The sequence below is a fragment of the Schistocerca serialis genome, chromosome 5 (assembly GCF_023864345.2).
Source record: "Schistocerca serialis cubense isolate TAMUIC-IGC-003099 chromosome 5, iqSchSeri2.2, whole genome shotgun sequence".
Lineage (NCBI taxonomy): Eukaryota > Metazoa > Arthropoda > Insecta > Orthoptera > Acrididae > Schistocerca > Schistocerca serialis.
The window spans coordinates 492,470,796-492,492,727 of record NC_064642.1 but is presented as its reverse complement, the minus strand read 5'-3'; the positions used below and the strand labels follow the sequence as shown (position 1 = coordinate 492,492,727).

Below are 21,932 nucleotides of genomic sequence, written 5' to 3'. Positions count from 1 at the left end.
ATTCAGGAGAAATGCAAGAAAGATAAATCAGGATGACCAGGCCAGAATGTGAAAAGGTTTTTTTGAATATAAGCTTAATATCCTACTGTGGCAGCTTCTTCAGCCAGTAGAGATTATGGGAAATACCATAATGTCATCCTAATATGACTGAATTTTGTGGCTGAATTGAATATCAAAAACACACTTACTTTAAATAATACAGTACATATTACATCATCAACACAAGAATTAAAACAGAAATCATTGTAGGTAGTAAATAGGCACCAATGCTTAAACTGACACATAGTAGTAGTAGTAGTAGTAGTAGTAGTGGTGGTGGAGGTGTTGGTGCTCCCAGTACATAGTAAAAGGGAAAAGGCATGAATAGTAATAAAAACTATCACAACTTTTAAATTGCACTGAGTTTTGAGAAACTGCTGCCACAAACATGTTTAATTTATAGTTACTTACTGTAAACAGGACACGTTAAGTAGCAGACAGGCACAGTTAAATGACATTTACAGAAAGCTTTCAGCTACAGCCTTCATCAGCAAAGAGAAACACACACCATTCCTACACACAAGCAAGCACACCTCATGATACATGACTGCCAACAGTGTGCACTACGCTTACATACAAGCCCACCTAAAATATGGTGTGATATTCTGGGGAAATTTTCCAACTGCTCTGAGCACATTCAGAATCCAGAAGAGAGCAATGAGGATTATTACTGGGAGCAAACCCAGAGACTCATGCAAACCCATCTTCAGAAAGTTGGAAATCCTTACACTGCCTTGCCTATACATTCTCGAGACTCTAAAATTTTTCAGAAACCACATAGTGCCAACTGATAACAGAGTTGTGAAAAATAATGAAATACATGAACACAACATCAGGAAAAATGCAAATCTGCATGTTTTATGTACAAACACTCAACTGTGTAAAAAGGGAGCTTTCCACATGGGCCTCAACCATCTTTCCACTAGTATTAAGTCCATCGAAGACAACATAAAATTTAGCAAAGCTGTGAAGTCATATTTGTTGGGTCACTGTTTTTACTCTGTAAATGAATACTTAGAACAGTAATCTTGCTATTTGTTTTAAATTGAAAACATTGACCAATATAATATACTAGGATACTATAGGCCTATGTTAATATATGTAAACAATGTTAACTGATATTTTCCGACATCTGGAACACACTGTGTACCATCAGATCACATGGACTAAATAAATAAATAAATATAATAGAGGGAAACATTCCACGTGGGAAAAATATATCTAAAACAAAGATGATGTGACTTACCAAACGAAAGCGCTGGCACGTCGATAGACACACAAACAAACACAAACATACACACAAAATTCTAGCTTTCGCAACCAACGGTTGCTTCGTCAGGAAGAGGGAAGGAGAGGGAAAGACGAAAGGATGTGGGTTTTAAGGGAGAGGGTAAGGAGTAATTCCAATCCCGGGAGTGGAAAGACTTTCCTTCGGGGGAAAAAAGGACGGGTATACACTCGCACGCACACACATATCCATCCACACATATACAGACACAAGCAGACATAATAAATAAATAAATAAGCATCTTGGGCTGGAGTGCCGTTCCGGGCATTCCAACCCGCGATGCTAGAATTGGCAGTCGTGTGCATGAGGTATGTATGCTTGTGTGTGTGAATGGTGTGTGTTCTTCTTTGCTGGTGAAGGCTGTGGCTGAAATCTTTATGGAAATGCATATTTAATTGTGCCTGTCTGCAACTTAACCTGTCTTCTTTATGGTAAGTAACAATCTATATTTTCCTACATTGCTGATATTCCTACCCCCCCACCAGTTACAGTACTTTCAAAGATGAATGGACCAATCAAACTGTACAATGAGAGACCTCACCACATATTAACACCTGGTAGATCAACATGTTTGTCCACATGAATGTGAGGATTTTCAGGAGTCCAGTAAATGCAATTGTGACGATTTACAGTACCGTTCAGTTTTAATTGCGCCTCATCAGACCAGATAACCATCTCTACAAATTGTTCACCCTCATGAAACATGCCTTCAAACCACTTCATCCTTTGATCCGGGTTGTCATCGTTCATAGTGTGTAGTGATCTTGGAACATACACTTTCCGTTTTTCAGCCTTCAGAATTCTTTGTATACTTGATCGACTTGTCCTGCTTTCATGCACCCTGCTTCACTGATTGTTGAGGTGACACAGCAGTGCTGGAAGCTGGACTTGTTGATGTTTCGGTCAGCCAGACCTCTCCTTATGCACATTCTGAAGAGTACTGTCGGCTTCAAATTTATCCCGAATATGATATATTTTTGTAAGTGTTGGTAGCTATGTTCTATATGCATTACACCATTGCTATTGTACCTCCATCATGTTTTCATACTTCCAGTACCACTTCAATAAGGCTTTGCATTGCTCAAATCACAATCTTACTTCATTCATTGCTACACTGTCATCCGCTGGAAAACGTCCACCAAGATCTGTTGAGGAAACAATGGACTACACTACCTTGCAAAATTGCAACGATATGTTATTTTGTTCCAAAGATATTAACTATCAAAGAATATCTACACTTTTCTGGACGCCCCAGTATTTGTTTGCTAAGTGATAATTAACCATATGAAAGCTAAGGGACCGAGCGAGGTGGCGCAGTGGTTAAACACTGGACTCGCATTCGGGAGGACGACGGTTCAATCCCGCGTCCGGCCATCCTGATTTAGGTTTTCCGTGATTTCCCTAAATCACTCCAGGCAAATGCCGGGATGGTTCCTCTGAAAGGGCACGGCCGGCTTCCTTCCCCATCCTTCCCTCATTCGATGAGACCGATGACCACGCTGTCTGGTCTCCTTCCCCAAACAACCAACCAACCAACCAAAGCTAAGGGATTCACTAACTTCCAAGGTGCTGCATTCTGTAAAACATAGACGAAAGATTTGAAGGAAAGGTAATTAACTGAACTAATTGGATATAATCAATATAAATAAATAAGTAGAAAGAAAGAAAGGGAAGTTGTAGGGTAGCATGGCATTGAGAAAGGGGCAATTGGGGGCGAGGGGGGGGGGGGGGGCAGTGGCAGGAATGGAACACAGTAAAAGCCAGCAACAGATGACATTTGAAAATGTGGGCAATTAGCAGTGGCCGTAAGAGCAGATGCTAGGTTAGAAAAAAGAAAGATTATGGAGGAAACACATGGAAAGTAAGAACATGGCAGAATGTAGAACAACAAAAGTACAAATCAGAGTAACAGTAGAGAAATAAAAAAGTTGTAGCTGTTAAATGTTGATGGACCATGTAATGTTTGACATTTCAGTTTTTCCATGTACAGTTTGTGGCTTCCTTTTCTCAACATTGCACCATCTTCTTTGGTGTATCACTCCATCAGAACAGGAAATTACTCTGTATTTCATCCTGCAAACAGAAAGCAACTTTCTTCCATTTTAGTGAAACACTCCCTCTTTATGCTCTTGCAGTTCATGGCAGATGTCTCTCTTCTCATTCAGACTCCCCACACAAATACACAGCCCATATCATGATTGTTTTCATTTTTCAGTTAATTTGCTAGACAGGTTCATGATTAGATGATCCTTGCACTCATACAAACTTCCCAAAACTGAAGAATTGCTTAAAAAACTATAGATCTATTCCTGTTTCATGTGAAGACCACCCTACTCATGAGATAGCACTGTTTTCTTTCTCTTCTAAGGTATGTTACTTACTTGAGACCATTTCTGACAATAAAGTTCCTATCTTTGTTTCCCCAGGAAAACTCCTGTGCCAATTCTAGTCCATGTACTGATGAGGTTTCCTTGATCAGCGAAGAGGGACGCACATGATATTACCAGTGTCATATAACAGCTGATATGAAACCAGTGTTAAGCTGTTTGTATTGAGAATGTAGGAATTAAGCTGTTGAGAAAAAGAATAGTTAAAATCATTATGTCTATAATGAAATACAAAGCTATAAAGTATATTCTGCAGTACAGTACCAGGGGCATTAATTTTGCAAATATTGGTTGCTGTGAAATTTCATTGATGATTTCCTTCCTATCTTGAAAAGTTGTTTTTCAACAAATCTTGTACTATTGCCAGACTAAAGTAAATTGTGGTAGTGAAACCTATGAATTATGTCATCTTCCACTTGTGCCTCCATGTAACACTCCTTGTTGTTTCTCTGTCATTACTTGATTAACACTCATATTTACAGATTTATTTTATGCATATTTACAGATTTATTTATCCTAATTGGAACAGATAGTAATTATTTTTGATTTGGTCAGTTTTTATTAAATGTGTCTCCTCTCCTGATTAAACTTGGTCATAAAGCACTTTTTTCTTTAAAAATTCTTGAATGATGTTTTATGCTCCATAATAATGAAATACAAATTTCCTAGTATTCACCACTTTCATAACTACACAGGTTAACATCAGGCAGTTGCATTAGAAAATTTTAAATGAATGTAAAACCTCTACCATATGATGAAGGGCTTTATTGTTGCAATATCAACAGTCTCTTACAGACACACTAGTGTACTTTGTGTGAGCATCTGTTTAAATGATTGTAACATAAAAAATACTGGCAAACATAACAGCAGTGGGTATAATTTTTATACATTCAAAATTTCTAAGCATTGATGTGTGTTCATATTGATTTTCCATTGCTCCTGAGAATTTCTTTGTGCAGGCTGCCTTTTTTTATGAATCCTTTCTGTCTGTGTAAGCTGATGTGTCAAACTAAGCACAGTCTTCTTTTCGACCAGAAATCACTTCTGTTTAGCTTTTGACATCATTAAATGATCAGCAGTTGTGAGAGCTAAGAAATTATTGTGATGTGCATGGTTAACTCAATGAGATGGAAAATTTTAGGGAATCTTTAGAACAATGAAAGTTTACTTTCTTGCATTTTTATATGTGGAACTTCATGCAGGCAGTTCATTAGTGAAAGGAAACCACCAGGTTGTCATCAAACTAGTAATATACAATACCATAGACATGTGGTAAACATATTTGAAACCCTGGAAATATATAGAATGTTGTATATTATATTGTCAAGAAGAAGGATTTTGGCAGGGTAGGACCACAATTACTCAGTCATAGCAGTAATGACAGTTGTAAGACACAGTTTTCTTAACTGCTACATAAAAAGATGTAAGGACACTCAGTTTCTTCACTTGCTCCTTTGTATTATGTAAATGGGTCCATTTAAAACCACATATGTAATGCAATGAACTTCATATGTTACAAGCACTGAAGGATAATGTTCTTCAATAAATTATCCAAATCAACGGATATGTAATGAACATAGCAAACACCAGTTTCTGTCAATCTCTATAGCAATGAGAAAATGATGGGCACTATTTACTTGAATACTTACCAAACAGGCAGCCATTATAAAGTACCCTTTCCACAAATTATGACTCATGATATTCTACTCTTACTATATTTATGGGAATCACTCAGCATATGTATTGACACATTGCTTTTATCCATGCATTGGAGACTTTGTTGCACCCTACTTGCAGCTGCAGACACACTTGTGACTAAATGCAGTGCCTGAGACAAATTATGCAACATTCTGCTCCACAGATTTAACTGGAAATATTTATTGGCAGACCCAGAGTAATTCTCTGCACTGCCACCCATGCAAAATCAGTATAATAAGAGGTGTCATTCTTACTTTGACCTGCGAGACAGGATTAAATTTCTCACTACTTAAATGTCAATGATCACAGCCTAGTAGCTATCTAACTGTTTTCGTAAAGATTCCAATATCTGAACATTGGACTAAACAGTGCCAGCACTACCAGTTCAAACACTGTCTCTTACCTACTTTTTCCAGTAATTTCCACAACAATATGGTCAACAGTGAAAATGTTACACAAAAGCGTCACACTCACATTTCCACAGAAACAAATAGAATGTATTTACTTCATTTAAGCCTTGCCTAGTTCATTGCATTCAATGAACAGTCCATACAGCTAGATGATGACTCTACATCACAATCTAAGATGCCCATTTATATCAAGAACTTACATACTCACTAAAAGGGAATGGTTGCCAAGAAACCCAGGGAAGAACTAAACAGAAATCCAGACCCACACACATGAACAAAATTACAATTCCTATAAGCTTTCCATATTTGAAAAGTTGCTTTGTTGATCTTGAAAGCTCACAAATGCTCAACTTCAGTGAAATACTTTAAAACACGAACTCCATGGTACAGTGCTCATGACCTGCCATCTCACCCTGCAAGGAGTGTTAGCCAGTTACTTGATTTCGTGAACTCCAGCAGCTCGGCATTTTGGCCACTCAGTCTCAGTAGTCGTGTAGTCGCACACAGTTAAATTTGTTGGCCATTTACCATTTGCACTAAAACTGTACTGCAAAATAGTGTTACCTACCAAGACATTTTAATAGTTTTAATTAGAGCAGGTTCTTGGAAACACCACCCACCCTGGGAAGATCACTCACTCTTGAAGCCACTTTGTCAACCTCCACCATAAATCACTGAGAAGGATTCGGTAAAGACCAGCCCATTGCCTCCAGCCTGGAAAGAACCCCTTCTCCACGCTACCAGAAGTGGGGCCTGATGCCACTCAGGACCAGTTGTGACCAGAAAATGATGTGTTACAATGTGGGTTAGGAGAAAAACAATGTCTTTGATAAATAGCCACCACTCTTCCTCTGAGTCACTCAGCCACTGTTTTATCTAATACTTCAAAAAAAAAAAAAAAAAAAAAAAAAAATTATGTGTCAAGATCTGTTTAATATAAACTCTAGAGTTAGCCACAGTTTACATCCTTGAGTTTAAATGTACTGATAAATTATGATAGTGGTGGTTAATGTGGTGTTCTTTTACTTTGCTTTTTAATATGTGGGTATTTTTTACTTCCTTCCTAATGTTTATTGGCAATCTGTATAGACTTTTGCACAAGCATAAGAAATTATATTTTGAACCCATTATGCACAGTCTATCTTAAGTATAAATCCCATTAGGTAGCATACGTATTGGCATGTAAGTGCAAGAATACCTCGCTCCCCAAATATGCTTTTGCAAGGTATTTGGCTATCAAATTTCAAAGTACTCTTATTGCACTTCTATAGAGTAAATACCTTTTTGACCCTAGCTTCTTTGCCTCAGAAGATTATGCAATAGTACAGTGTGGAGTAAAATTGTGCAAGAACACTAGCAATGGAGTCCACAGATCAACACTGTGGGTAACTGAAGAGCAAGCAGAACTTTACCCTTTTGGTTAATTATCCACCTTCTGACATGCTGGTGCCACCTTAGTTTATTATGTACTTGGAAGCCATTAAAATTCATGTGTAGAGCCTCATTGAGGGTTTTCCCATTAGTGTTGATTTTTTTCGTTGAAAGGGGGGTGGGATGGGTTTGCATAATGCAAGTCTTTTTAAGATTAAAGATTTACCTGTTTGTTCAGAAACAGTTGTAAGCCTGTTCTCCTGTTCTGTTACTCTCCTGTACATGTTAGTTTACTTATTAATTTTTTTTGTGATCTACACAATCATCCAAACTTCAGCTTTGAATGAGTCATCATTCCATTTACAATCTAATCGTTTTTATTTTTTATTTTCTTAATTTTTTCTTTGTTAGTAATTGAAAAAGAATTCCAGAAGTTTTATTTCTCAATGTTTCTCTACAAACTTAGGAACTGTAATCAAATGGAATTCGACTGTGGTGTCTTACATGAAAGGCAGTTTTAAATCTTTAGTTTCATATTGCAATGTAGATAAGTAAACTTACTTCAGTAAAGATAGGGACTCTATCCTCAAGCAGTGTGGCTAATTATCTGAAAATTTAAAGAGCTTAATTTGTTTAAACTGTTCACTTTCTTCTTTTTGACAGGAAGCATTGCATACTGAACACTCCATGATTGCCTCTGCAACAGACAGCAGAAGTATTACAAAAGAAAGGAGGAAATCAAAAGACCCTGAACGGAGAAAGAGTTTAATCCAAGCTGTTTCAGATTTCTTTCATAAAAAGAAAGATTCTACAGGGAGTGTTTCTCCTCCTAAGACACCAACATCTAGTAATCAATCCCATAGTAAAGATGGAAAATTTCGTTTGAAGTTCACAAAAGCAAAGGATAAAATGAAGGTGTGTAATATTTAAAATTACCTCTTAATTTCAGTGCTATTGGGTGGCATTTTGTCTTATGTGCTTCTTTTTACACTGTGTCCCATAATAATAAACACCCACAATAATAAAACTGAAGCCTTCAGAAGACAGTGAACTTGAGAACACAAAATTTGCACCTGGCGAAGATGTCAATGATGATGTATCATAAAAGTTCAAGATATTACAATAAGGTTTTTGTAGCATTATAGTTTGCAATGAAGTGAATATGTTGTTACAGTGGATTTCAATTTTAAGTTCTCCAGCTTTTCATTTTTCCTGATTCTACACCGTATATTTGTAACCCCTATGAAAAACCTGTAAGATCAATGCTAAAAATTCCCTGATTTTACATTTCTTCCTAGTAATGTCTATCTTAGTTCTAAGTTCTTACTTATGTCTTGCTTGACTTTGTCCTGTTTGCTCCCTGTTGACATTTGATGTGACTGAACGAGTTATAAATAGCACAAAAGACAGATGGTTCACATCATGGGTGGTGGCATAGTTAAAGGAATATTTTAGGCCGTTGTGGAGAGGAGAGACATGATCTGTGATCAGTGCTGCCAACACAACTTACAACATTTGGCTTCACTGAGCAATTATGATACAACTACTGCTAGGTTGCAGCGATAATGGAAAAACAACTGTTTTTGTGAAGTGTCCCGGACTGAGCCATTAGGTGATGGAGGGGTCCACCCACCATCTTTTCCTGTGCCACTTATAACTCTGTCTCATCCTTTCGATGTATTTCCAATGTACTGTATTCAGCAACAATATCAATTGTCAACCTTTTAAATTCAAACACTGAATCTTGAAGAATATGCTCGGTCACAATTGAGGAAACATCAGCCATGTTTGGATTGTGAATTCTCATTGTCTGGCGACTTGTTAAGTCACCCAGTAGCCAGTGCAGCCACTACACCACACTAATGTGTGGAGAGGAGGAGCGACCCTTCAGTGACGAGAGTGCAGGTAGAGGTGAAAGCATTTTGTGGTGGCTGAAAATATACTTTTCATGCAGATGATGTACTGTGACAGAGATCTCACACGGAAATAGAACAAGGGTTTCGCAATAGCACATTTTAAAGACTTTCATGTTCAAATCTGACAAGATACATTTGCAACAACTACGTGTTCTACTCACATATATACTTTACACCATGCATACCACACACTGTAGATCATAAAGAATGGCAGCAAGGATAGAGGGCATGAAGTGAAACCGTAGTACATGAGCTTTCTAAAATTTGCATTTTACACAGTGTACAGAAATTCACTGAGCTGACTTCTAATAAGCTTGTAACGTCAATTGGGGAAGTAAACTCATTTTGTCATGTCTCTGTTTCTCTCATGAAGCATAAAATAACACTTTCATGGTGGTGAGCATATGAAGTGCGGCTCATAAGGAAAGCATTAAACAATAACAACAATGATGACAAAGTTTGTCATTTAGCAAATGTCCGCATTTATGCTTATGGTTTAATCACTTAGCAACTGTGTTCTTTTTTATTTAATTCAAAATCTTCATCAATTCTTGCTTTTTTTCTGGGTGAGCACAAAGGCACATTTTGCACGTAAATTTGTGGTCATAGCATGTTGGAAAATAGCTCAATTACCTTGTAGACAAATCAAATTTCAGTTTTTTGATGAGTTTTTACTTGCTGTTACACATCTGCAATTTTTTAAGAACTGATTAAATTCATTACCACAAGTTATTGAATAAACATTGTATTGTACATTTAATATCCTCCACTTAGACAGATTTTATACAAAGTATTGAAGAGGATTGCAATTTTTAATCATATACGCCAATTAATGTGTGTTTGCTTTTATTTTGGGAGGTTTAAAATTTTCCTTGATTCTGCATTTTTTAAGTCTAGACCATACAAAAATGTGAAATAGGGGTTTCACCATATTCAGTTAAAATTGTAACTTTTTTATCTACAGGGGTGTGTAAACAAAAAAGTTTTTTCAATAGAATGATGAACACTCGTAATAGAATTTAATAGACCTTAAAAAGAGGAGACTGCTGATATAATGTTGGTTTACGACTTTATGAAATATTTTATGAAAATAGTAGGGAAACATGCTAAATGGAGCCTAAAATCTGCGGCACATTATAGTCTTAACTACAATAACTGTTACAGTGGGATTTAAAATCCACTGTATCAACAGTGGATTTTACACTTTTAGAACATTACTGGGCTATTTTTCACTCCAAATATTGACACAATACCAGTCAGTGTGCTCCTTCCCAGAGCTCTCGCATGTCAGCAGTTCATAAAAGTATAAAAGTAATAGTTACTACCCTGGTGTGAAGCACAAAAAAGTTGGGAATTTTAATCCTTACAAAAAATATTCAATTCTTTGTTTTGTACATTTTAATGGATGGTTTTACATATCTTGGACTATTAATGAAAGACTGGAGGGTCACATTACATGTGACATACTGTAAGTGTCAAATGTTCAAAGCAACATGCAAATATAATGTGTAATGATCTTTTGAGGAAAGCAAAGGGTAAAAGTATAAGTATCCAAAAGATTAGCATATTCATTGATTTGAGTTTAATAATAGATACTATTGTGGAATTTGTTTAAACTTTTCTTTTTCTTTCTAATCCTCTGGCCTTCACTATCATCAGGAAGATAGTGTACTTCTGTTGTGTCTATCTGCACTATGCATGTTTAGTATTGCTTTCTTGCTTATCACACTTAATACTTTTAAAGAATGGGAACATTAATTTTTGCTTGCTAACAACATTCACTCATCAGTTATAAATTGAACACCTCTAGTCTGCACCAGATTATGGTACTGTAAATTCCAGTCTTAAAAACAGGAAATAAATAAAGATAGGAAACTACTCAACTGTGATAAGTGATGAATGTACACACATAACAACACAGTAAATTTCACTGGCTTTTGTTACAAATACTTGCCCAGGCTGATTGGTGTAGGAGGGGAGGATAGGAGAGTTAGAACTGGGCTGGTGTGAGATACAGTATTTCACTATGTTAAAACCAACCCTCAGCTCACTGTTCTTACAGACAAAGGTTTCACCACCACCACCACCAACAACAACAACAACAGCAAGTGACTATGTCGCTGAGGGTCTCTACCAGTTGCCTGAAATTTTTCTTTAACAGCATTTACCCCTATGATCCCATTTGATAAATTTAACATGATCTCAGATAGCTCCTCTAAACATTAGGTATCTTCCAAGATCTTCACTTGAATACATCTCTCTCCTGCCACTGGACTGGGCAAGATGGAGCAGTAGTTAAAACACCGAACTGACTTTGAGAAGCACTAGATTCAAATTCCTATTCACCCAGTATGAGAATTACATTTTCTTTGGTTTCCCTAAATTGTGTAGGTGACAGTGGTCCCACAGAAAGAAGCTCTGTGTTTCTGGCATCACCAACCAGTTGTCCACTGTCTGTCTTCCTATGCCCAAGATCCAAGTAACTTTCTTGATTGCCTTCCAATCACCGGTCCTATTACCTCCGACTCTTTGGTAGTCAGTATTTGATGGTGATATTTGGTTTGTGGGGCACTCAACTGCGGGGTCATAGCATCCAGGTAATCAATGTCAATGTTACGTTTGTGGACACCAACATCTGCATATACATCACTCATGCCTGTAGCCTTGCTGCAATGGAAAACTGCAGTTCCTATCATCTTCCTGGCACCGAGCCTTGTTCGTAATCCTTTGGGCCACTGATAGTATTACCATAATTATTTCTCTGTTCAGTTGCAAATTTACATAAAAAAAACCACAGAAATGCCATGGGTATTTGTGTGCCACATTGCTAGGACTATATGTTTATTAACCACCCGGAGAAAGCCTTCCTATATACTCATCATACTAACCTTTTCAGAGCTTTGCAGACCATACTCAGTTATTTCAGAACCAGATTTTCTACACCTTTTCTTTCTGTTGCCACAACTACTTAGCTCTATTGAGAACCACCTTCAAATCACCTTGTACCACCAAAATCCTTCTCTCATCATTCAATTATTCTGTTGCTCACTTGCAAGGGAAACTCCCCATCCCACCCCCCACCCCCTCTCAGATTTAGTGGTAAAATGTTCCATCAAAAAGTGAACACAGATCAACTATGAAAACAGGAGGAAGGACTACTAAATTGTGAAAAAAGAAGCAAAATAGAAACAATGAATGCTCCAAGCTCAAGATGTGTAACATTGAGCCAATTGCAAGAACCATGGTGTCATGGTTGTGTGGTCAGGGTGTTAGACTGCAAAGTGGGAGATCCATGTTCAAATCTCCCTCATGCCCATGTGTATTGTTTTTCTTTGTTTCCTCCCACAAAATTATGAACTGTCCATCTAGTCATTGACGTGTCTGTTAGTTGTATTCAAATTTGTGTCTGTGTCATTATTTGTTGTTTTCAGTTCTGTGAGGGGGCTCACCTGCTCTCACAATTCATCACATTTATTTGCGGCTGTAATATATTCTGTAAGCAGTGTATAAATTGACAATTGACAAGATTACCAAAGGAGAACAGATGTGAATGACTGGGTGGAAAGTTCATGATTTTGTGAAGGAAGGGGGGGAAAAAAGAGACACATGAGGCAGATTTGAACATGGATCTTCCGCTGTGCAGTCCAATACCATAACCACACAACCACAACACAGTGATTCTTGCCATTTGCTTGATGTTGCACATCTTGAGCTTGAACCATACAATGTTTCTACATTGCTTCTTTTTCCACAGTTGAGTATACGTTCTTCCTGTTTTCATGCTTAATCTGTGTTCAGTCTTAGATTGGCTATCCACTGGGCCATTTTATCACCAAATCTGAGGTTATTGTATTGGGGAGTTTCCCTTGTCAGTGTATACAATATTGTAGTAAATACCTATATGCCACCTCTGTTCCTAAACTTACACCTTTTGGGTCATTCCACTTGTGGATCACCCAGAGGAAAAATACGCCCCATACCCTCTAACCCCACCTTCTATTACAGTCCTGTTACAGACATTGCCTATCCAATCAAAGGCAAGGCTATTTAATCTCGTGGCTGCTAAAGATGCTGTACACTAAGACAGCAGTGACTTTCAACTGTAGTTAGTTGTTTGTAAGAGTTCCATTTTAAAATATTTGGGATTTACAAAATTTGTAGAGCTTGATGGTATGTTTTTTTTTTTTCCAGTATGCTCTACAAGGAGCACTGCTCTTTTGTAAAGTCAGAGAAAAATTATTTAACATCATCAAAATTGAATTCAGAGAATTATTCATCTGACATCAGATCCCTGAGGAAAATAACCCTTTTGGATCCACTGTCTGATTACATTCAGCATTATGATTTTCCTCTATGCCTCCAAATGATGGGCAGTGTCGGACACATTTCCATTATTGTGCTATAAATAAAAATTGTGGGAGAATCCAGTGAGTAGGAAAGCTGGATTGGAAAGTGTTTATTGTTTCTAACCAAAGCAGTAAGTCAGAACACAGGTGATGTCTTACTAACTTGTGCATCTGAAACTCGAATATCTTTCTGCTGACAGTTCTATGAAGAAGATGGTAGGAGATAGGAAAATATTTTGAAGTAACACAAAGAAGGTAGAAAAAGAAGAAAAAGCTCATAGTTCTGAAAACTTGCTGATTTGGTTTGTGTCACACTAACTAAACATCAGTGGCAAACAGGTCTGCATCTACATCCATACTCTGCAAACAACTGTGAAGTACATGGTAGAGTGGACTTCCCATTGTTCCAATTATTAGGGCTTCTTCGCATTGCATTCAGTACAGAATGCAGGAAGAATGACTGTTTAAGCATCTCTGTGCACGTCATAATTAATATATATTGTGTTCCTCGCTGTCCCTCTGGGAACACTACATAGTAGACGGTTGTTGTGAATTCCTAGATTCCTCACTTAAAGTGGATTCTTCAAACTTTATAAGTAGACTTTCGTGGGATAGCTTGCATATATCTTGTATCTACTTTATCCGACATCTCCATGACATTCTCCTATGGGAGAAACAAACCTGTGACCATTTGTGCTGACCTTCTCTGAATATGTCCAGTATCCCCCGTTACTCCTATTTTTTATGGGTCTTGCAGTCTGCTTTGTACGCTGATTACATTTCCCTTGTATTTTACCAATGAACCTCGTTTACTTGCAACTGAACTTATGTGATTGTTCCTTTTCATATCCCCACAAATTGTTGCACCCAGATAGTTTTTGAGTTTATCATATCCAGTTGTGAGTCACTGACATAATAGTCACAGGATACAACTTTTTTTGTTTTGTGAAATACACAATTTTACTTTCCTGAATATTTACAGTAAATTGATAATCTTAACACCACTTTGAAATCTTATCGAAATCAAACTGGATATGGTCATTTGTGCTGCTTTTTTCAGATTTGATTCATTATAGATAACTGCATCATTTATAAAAGATTGATGTTACTATTAATATTGTCTGCAAAGTCGTTAATATACAGCATCAATAGCAAGGGTCCCAAACACATTTTCCCTAAACCACAAAAAAAAAAAAAAAAAAAAAAAAAAAAAAAAAAAAAAAAAAAAAAAAAAAAAAAAAAAAAAAAAATAATCTCTGGGGCACACCTGAAGTTGCTTCTACATTTGTCGCTGACTCTCCAACCAAGATAATGTGCTGTGTCCTCCCCATCAAGAAATCATCAGTCATGTTACAAATCTCGCTTGATCCTCCATACAATCATACTTTTGGTAATAAGCATTGGTGTGGTACTGAGTCAGATGTGCTGTTCAGAAATTGAGAAAGATTGAACCTACCAGACTTCCTTGATCCTTTGCTTTCAGACTGTCATATGAGAAAAGTGCCTGTTTAGTTTCACATGGTTGAAGTTTTCAGAATTATTGCTGGTTGGCATCAAGAAACCCCATTACATTAGATCTCAGATTATGTTCTAAGATTCTGCAGCAAATGGTCGTCAAGGATATTAGACGGAGTTTTGTGGATCAGTGTTTTGAATGGGTGTGACCTCTGCTTTCTTCCAACCACTGGGAACAGCTTGCTCCAGAGATCTGTGATGGATTATAGTTAAACATAGGATAGTTCAGCCTCATACTTTGTACTGAATCTGACAGGGATTGTATCAGCCCTTGAGCATTGTGCAATTTTACAATGTCATCTGTTTCTCATCATCACAGATACTATATTGCTCATGTTTGCAATATGTAAGAATTAAATTGGGGCACTCCCACTGGATTTTCCGTTCTTGAGGAACCTTTAAAATAGAGTTAGGCATTTCTGTTTTCATTTTGTTTCATCTTTTGTCTTGTCCACAAGTGTCTGGACGCTAACATTGGTACAAATAGCAGCCTTTACATGCTGTTGTTGTTGTGGTCTTCAGTCCTGAGACCGGTTTGATGCAGCTCTCCATGCTACTCTATCCTGTGCAAGCTTCTTCATCTCCCAGTGCCTACTGCAGCCTACATTCTTCTGAATCTGCTTAGTGTATTCATCTCTCGGTCTCCCTCTATGATTTTTACCCTCCACGCTGCCCTCCAGTACTAAATTGGTGATCCCTTGATGCCTCAGAACATGTCCTACCAACTGATCCCTTCTTCTAGTCAAGTTGTGCCACAAACTCCTCTTCTCCCCAATTGTATTCAATACCTCCTCATTACTTATGTGATCTACCCATCTAATCTTCAGCATTCTTCTGTAGAACCACATTTTGAAAGCTTCTATTCTCTTCTTGTCTAAACTATTTATCGTCCATGTTTCACTTCCATACATGGCTACACTCCATACAAATACTTTCAGAAACGACTTCCTGGCACTTAAATCTATACTCGATGTTAACAAATTTCTCATCTTCAGAAACGCTTTCCTTACCATTGCCAGTCTACATTTTAATATCCTCTCTACTTTGACCATCATCAGTTATTTTGCTCCCCAAATAGCAAAACTCCTTTATCTTATTCCCTCAGCATCACCCGACTTAATTCAACTACATTCTATTATCCTCATTTTGCTTTTGTTGATGTTCATCTTACACCCTTCTTTCAAGATACTGTCCATTCCGTTCAATTGCTCTTCCAAATCCTTTGCTGTCTCTGACAGAATTACAATGTCATCGGCAAACCTCAAAGTTTTTATTTCTTCTCCATGAATTTTAATACCTACTCCGAATTTTTCTTTTGTTTCCTTTACTGCTTGCTCAATATATAGATTGAATAGCATCGGGGAGTGGCTACAACCCTGTCTCACTCCCTTCCCAACCATTGCTTCCCTTTCATGTCCCTTGACTCTTATAACTGCCATATGGTTTCTGTACAAATTGTAAATAGCCTTGCGCTCCCTGTATTTTACCCCTGCCACCTTCAGAATTTGAAAGAGAGTATTCCAGTCAACATTGTCAAAAGCTTTCTCTAAGTCTACAAATGCTAGAAACGTTGGTTTGCCTTTCCTTAATCTTTCTTCTAAGATAAGTCGTAGGGTCAGTATTGCCTCACGTGTTCCAACATTTCTACGGAATCCAAACTGATCTTCCCCAAAGTCGGCTTCTACCAGTTTTTGAATTCGTCAGTAAAGAATTCGCGTTAGTATTTTGCAGCCGTGACTTATTAAACTGATAGTTCGGTAATTTTCACATCTGTCAACACCTGCTTTCTTTGGGATTGGAATTATTATATTCTTCTTGAAGTTTGAGGGAATTTCTCCTGTCTCATACATCTTACTCACCAGATGGTAGAGTTTTGTGAGGAATGGCTCTCCCAAGGCCGCCAGTAGTTCTGATGGAATGTTGTCTATTCCCAGGGCCTTGTTTCGACTCAGGTCTTTCAGTGCTCTGTCAAACTCTTCACGCAGTATCGTATCTCCCATTTCATCTTCATCTACATCCTCTTCCATTACCATTATATTGTCCTCAAGTACATCGCCCTGGTATAGACCCTCTATATACTCCTTCCATCTTTCTGCTTTCCCCTCTTTGCTTAGAACTGGGTTTCCATCTGAGCTCTTGATATTCATGCAAGTGGTTCTCTTTTCTCCAAAGTTCTCTTTAATTTTCCTGTAGGCAATATCTATCATTCCCCTAGTGAGATAAGCCTCTACTTCCTACATCCCTGCTCAGCCATTTTGCACTTCCTGTCGATCTCATTTTTGAGACGTTTGTATTCGTTTTTGCCTTTACATATTGCCAGAATTTCTTTAGATTTTGTGAGAGGTCTTTCGACAGTACTCTGATATGGTACCCATTGAAGGCTTCATGCATTGGCGTCTTACCTGTAGCCTGGGTGCCAAGGAACACTGTAAGTCCTAGCATCCTCCTGGCACGAAACTCACAACCTCCTTACTAATATTTTCAGCCTTTAACAGCCAGGTGTGTTTCATTTGCTGGTCTTTATCATACTCTTATGTTTTATTTTTCATCTCTTATGCTACAGTCTTCAACTTCTTAGAAGTTACTTTCCAGTGACTGTATATCGTGTAGTATTCTTCTGGCTATGAACTGTTCCACTACATATATAAGGTGATTATAATTAAAGTTAAACTTTCAAACCATTGTAGAAATAACACCACTAGCCAGAATGATGTCAAATTGCAACCGAATATTATTGGAGAAGGGAGAAAATGTATGGCAGAAGAAAAATAAATAGTTAAAAAATGTAGCAATAGATGGCTCTGTAAGCATCGTAATTTAATAGTGGTCGACTACAAATGACAAATGAATCATACAACAATGCCTAAGGTGTACTTTTGACGCTAAACAAATTGTACTACTTAGTATGCATGAGTGTACAGGTGTGATACAGTTAGTTATGTAAGCCCATCCACCACGGCAAGGTCATATCACATCGGATGGGAAAAATTGGTTTTTAACTGTCCTGAGGCCAAAAACTGCATAAAAAGCATGAATCAAAATCAAATTGGATTATTAATTTCTGTGTGACTGGTGCAAGAAATGTTCAATATGCTGTCCACCATTTTCTGTAACAAGTTGAAATCAAGAAACAGTATGTTCCACAACTGACTGAAGTGTTTCTGGGGTCACGTTCAGAATGTGTTTCATAATGCGTGCCTTCAATGCTGCTAAGTTTGCAATTCGAATGCTGAACACAACATCTTTCAGATGGCCCCACAGCCAGAAATCACACGGATTGAGATCAGGCGATCGGGACGGCCAGCCTCTAGGGAAATGGTGGCTGATAATCCTAGCATTTCCAAAATGGCACTTCAGCAGCTGCTTAACTGGATTTGCAATGTGCGGAGATGCGCCAGATTGCATAAAAATGATCCCATCCACACATCCATGCTGTAGGAGAGCTGGAATGATGTGGTTGCACAAAAGACACTCATAACACTTATCAGTGATGGTACAGGTAACAGGACCAGCAGCATCTGTCTCTTTGAAAAAATATAGCCCTTTGATAAATGATGCCATAAACCTGCACCACAAAGTGACCTTTTCAGGATGAAGTGGTACTGGTTGATTTGCATGTGAATTAACCATTGCCCATATTCGACAATTTTGTGTATTGACATATCCTGGCAGATGGAAGTGAGCTTCATCCGTCCACAAAATCTTCCACGGCCAGTCATTATCCGGCTCCATGTGAGCAAGAAATTCTAAAGCAAAGGTCTCTCTTGCTGGCAGGTCAACAAAAAGCAACTTGTGCATGTGGGTAATTTTGAATGGATAGTAAAGAAGGATGTTTCATAGGATTTTACGCACCGTGCTCACAGGTATTTCCACTGTTCAGTCAATTCTTTGTGCACTACACATTTGCACATCACCACTCTTCTGCTCCTGCGCTGTCGTGGCCATTGCTTCCACTGATGTCGAACCAGTTCTTTACCTCCCTCTACCAGGTTGCACACCAAAAGAACCAGTCTTTTCGATTTTCCAAATTATTTTCTCCAGACCCACGGCAGTCATCGTACCAACGCATTTTTCCAAACCCTTCAGTGGCCAGAACTTCTGCAGAGTGACGTGTGCACAGTCATCATTCTTGTAATACAGCTTTACAAGCAGAGCGTGACCCTGCATTGAGACAGTCATGACGAGTGTCGCAGACACAAAAGGAGAACAAGCTGCGTACCCGACGTGTTTATACCAACTTTAATGGGTCATGCACATGAGAGGTCTTTTCATTTACATATTCTGACACACAAAGTGCCATCTATTGTTCAATTTTCACACTATTTTCATTTCTTCTGCCTTACTTTTTCTCCCTTCTTCGATAATATGCCATTGTGATTTGACTTTATTCTGACCAGTGGTGTTATTTCTACAGTGTTTTGAAAGTTTAACTTTAATTATAATCACCCTGTATATCTGTCAAGTGCATGGTCGACTATTCTTCTAAAATGAAGCCACAGGTCTTCTACAAACTTCTCTCCAGAGCTAAGTGTTTCCTGAGATACAACACTATTGCCTCTTCATCTAGTTTGCCTTCTACTTGTTTTAGTTGTCCATTGTACTTTGGTAATCATTGTTGTTACAAGTGGCTCATGGTCACTGATGCTAGTTCCAGTGTCGGCCTCCTCAACAAGGTCAGGTATGTTTGTTGCTATTAGATCCAGTTTATTTCCATTATGAATGAGCTTCTGAACAGTTTGTTACACATAGCTCTCAGAGAAGGCATTAGTGATACCTTGTCACGTCAACCACTTACAGATCGGTTATTTTCCCAGTTGATTGTTACATGATCAAAATCTTCTCCAGTGATGTTAGTATGATTGAGGAACTTATTTTCTAGTGGACTTAGTTTACTTCTAACGTTTTTGGTTGCATCTGGAGATGAGTCTGGTGGTCAGTAGAAGGGTCTGAGTATAAATTTACTGCAACTTGTGAAGCACTGTCAGTCTCCACATTGTCATTGTTGGAAATGTGCTTTTTGCCCATGCTAAACTTTTTTACAAATTCCAGATGGTTGTACTGCTGGGGAGAGCAGTTGATGCTCTTCTGTTTGACAGCATATATTAGTGGTTTACAAGCCATGTAGATAGTGAACACCCTCCTTCCATTTGCAGGTGGATGTGTTTAACAAACTGAGTGAACAGGGAGCAATTATTATTGTTCATCAAGTATTAACTGGAATAAACATTGAAGTAAATTTTTCTTGAATGTAGAAATACTCGAGAGGAAGTCAGTAAGTGAGTACTACTACAACCTGCAGTCAGAACCAAGAACAGAACATAAAACATAGAACATGAAAAACATATAGCAGTTCACAGCAAGGAATAAACAAGACACTGATATGTAAAGAGTTATTATAAAACACAGCAGCCGTATTGGCTGGTGAGGAAGCTGCATGACAGCTGCATTTCACTTCTTACCGTGCAAACATAATAGCTCACCACTAAACACACAACCATCACTGGTTGGTGTGAACTTGACAGTCGACCACCATGATGACACACAGCTTGGGAGCAGACACTGAAAGTATATGCCCAAGCTTGATACTGAGCCTTCCCCAGGCAATCTTGCATGCAGTTTCAATTTCTATTTCAGTTGATTTAAGTTTCTTTTCTGTTGCGACAAGTACACCAACTCCATTTACCATCAGCATATCCTTTTTAAATGAGTTTTGCTTTTTCCCCAAAAATTGCTCTACTGTCAATTTCAGGTTTTAACCAGCTTTCCTTTCTTAATATTATGTGAGTTCCACTGCTTTCTAGGAGCACTTCAAACTGTGACAACATCTTGTGAATGCTTCGGTTTTTGACACTCCCACTATAGGGAGCACTTTATTTTATCTTATACTGACATATCTGGGTGCTCTACAGTTATTGGTATGTGGACTGCATGAAGAGTCACCTAACGTGTGTGTGTGTGTGTGTGTGTGTGTGTGTGTGTGTGTGTGTGGGGTGTGTGTGTGTGTGTGTGTGTGTGTGTGTGTGTGTAAAAAAAAAATAAAAAATAAAAAATAAACTTGTGTCCACCCCACACAGTCAACTACCTGAATAGCAGCCTCTGATGTGTACTGCACACCTGACGCATTAGTTGGGTCCCTACAGTTCTCAACCCTATGGCATGAATCAAGAAAGTTGTAGCTGAGCTTGTCACAGATTGTTTGAAGTCCCTTGTTCAGTCCTTCCACTTGACTCAGAACAAGGGGGACGCAATCAGTTCTGGGGGCAACGCTGCAAATTGTGATCTTTCTTGAAACTCCACTAGTGAGTTATGTCTTTCTAACTTTCTCTGTCAGTCACTGGACTGATCCAAGTATGGCTTTGGAGCCCATATGAGAGTCGTCATTTGTCCCCATGTGCAGATTAATGTGCAGTTGCTTGTACCCTCCACAGTCAGTAGCTACCAGAACAGCCTTTTCTACCGGTTGATTAAACCCCCTCTCCTGCCACCCACACACACTGAGTGCACTTCCTGGTATTCAGTCCCATTTGTTGCTGCCACTTCTATATGTGGTGCCATCATTCACTGTAAGTTTGAACCGTCGATGACTAACAGACATTTTAGGTTAGGCTTTACTGTGACTGTTACTGACATTAAATGAAACAATAAGTTTACTGTTACCAGTCACTGTTTATTTATCTCAATGACATATTTCAAAGGTTTAAACCTCCATCATCAGGTGGATTTACATTTGTTAGTATGACATTTGTGTGTGTATGTGTGTGTGTGTGTGTGTGTGTGTGTGTGTGTGTGTGTTGTGTTACAATTTTTGGAGGAACTTGTGACTCTGTCTGTGGAGAAAACAAAACAATATTTCAGAACCTGGTTTTGGGTTTCTTTTGACAAAAAATTACATGTATATCTAACAGTAAACATAAAATAAGTAAAATAGAGTACCTCCAGTGGTCATAGGTTCCTTTTGCTGT

The 21,932-nt window shown here is 38.1% G+C and overlaps 1 protein-coding gene across 1 annotated transcript in view; it reads left to right on the top strand.

The window, feature by feature from the left end:
• Positions 1-21,932, top strand: part of LOC126481676 (F-actin-monooxygenase Mical) — a 561,514-nt gene that overhangs the window by 428,342 nt on the left and 111,240 nt on the right. The window contains exon 25 of the mRNA XM_050105609.1: positions 7,857-8,108. Coding sequence (XP_049961566.1) covers positions 7,857-8,108 — 252 coding nt within the window. The remainder of the gene's footprint in view (positions 1-7,856; positions 8,109-21,932) is intronic.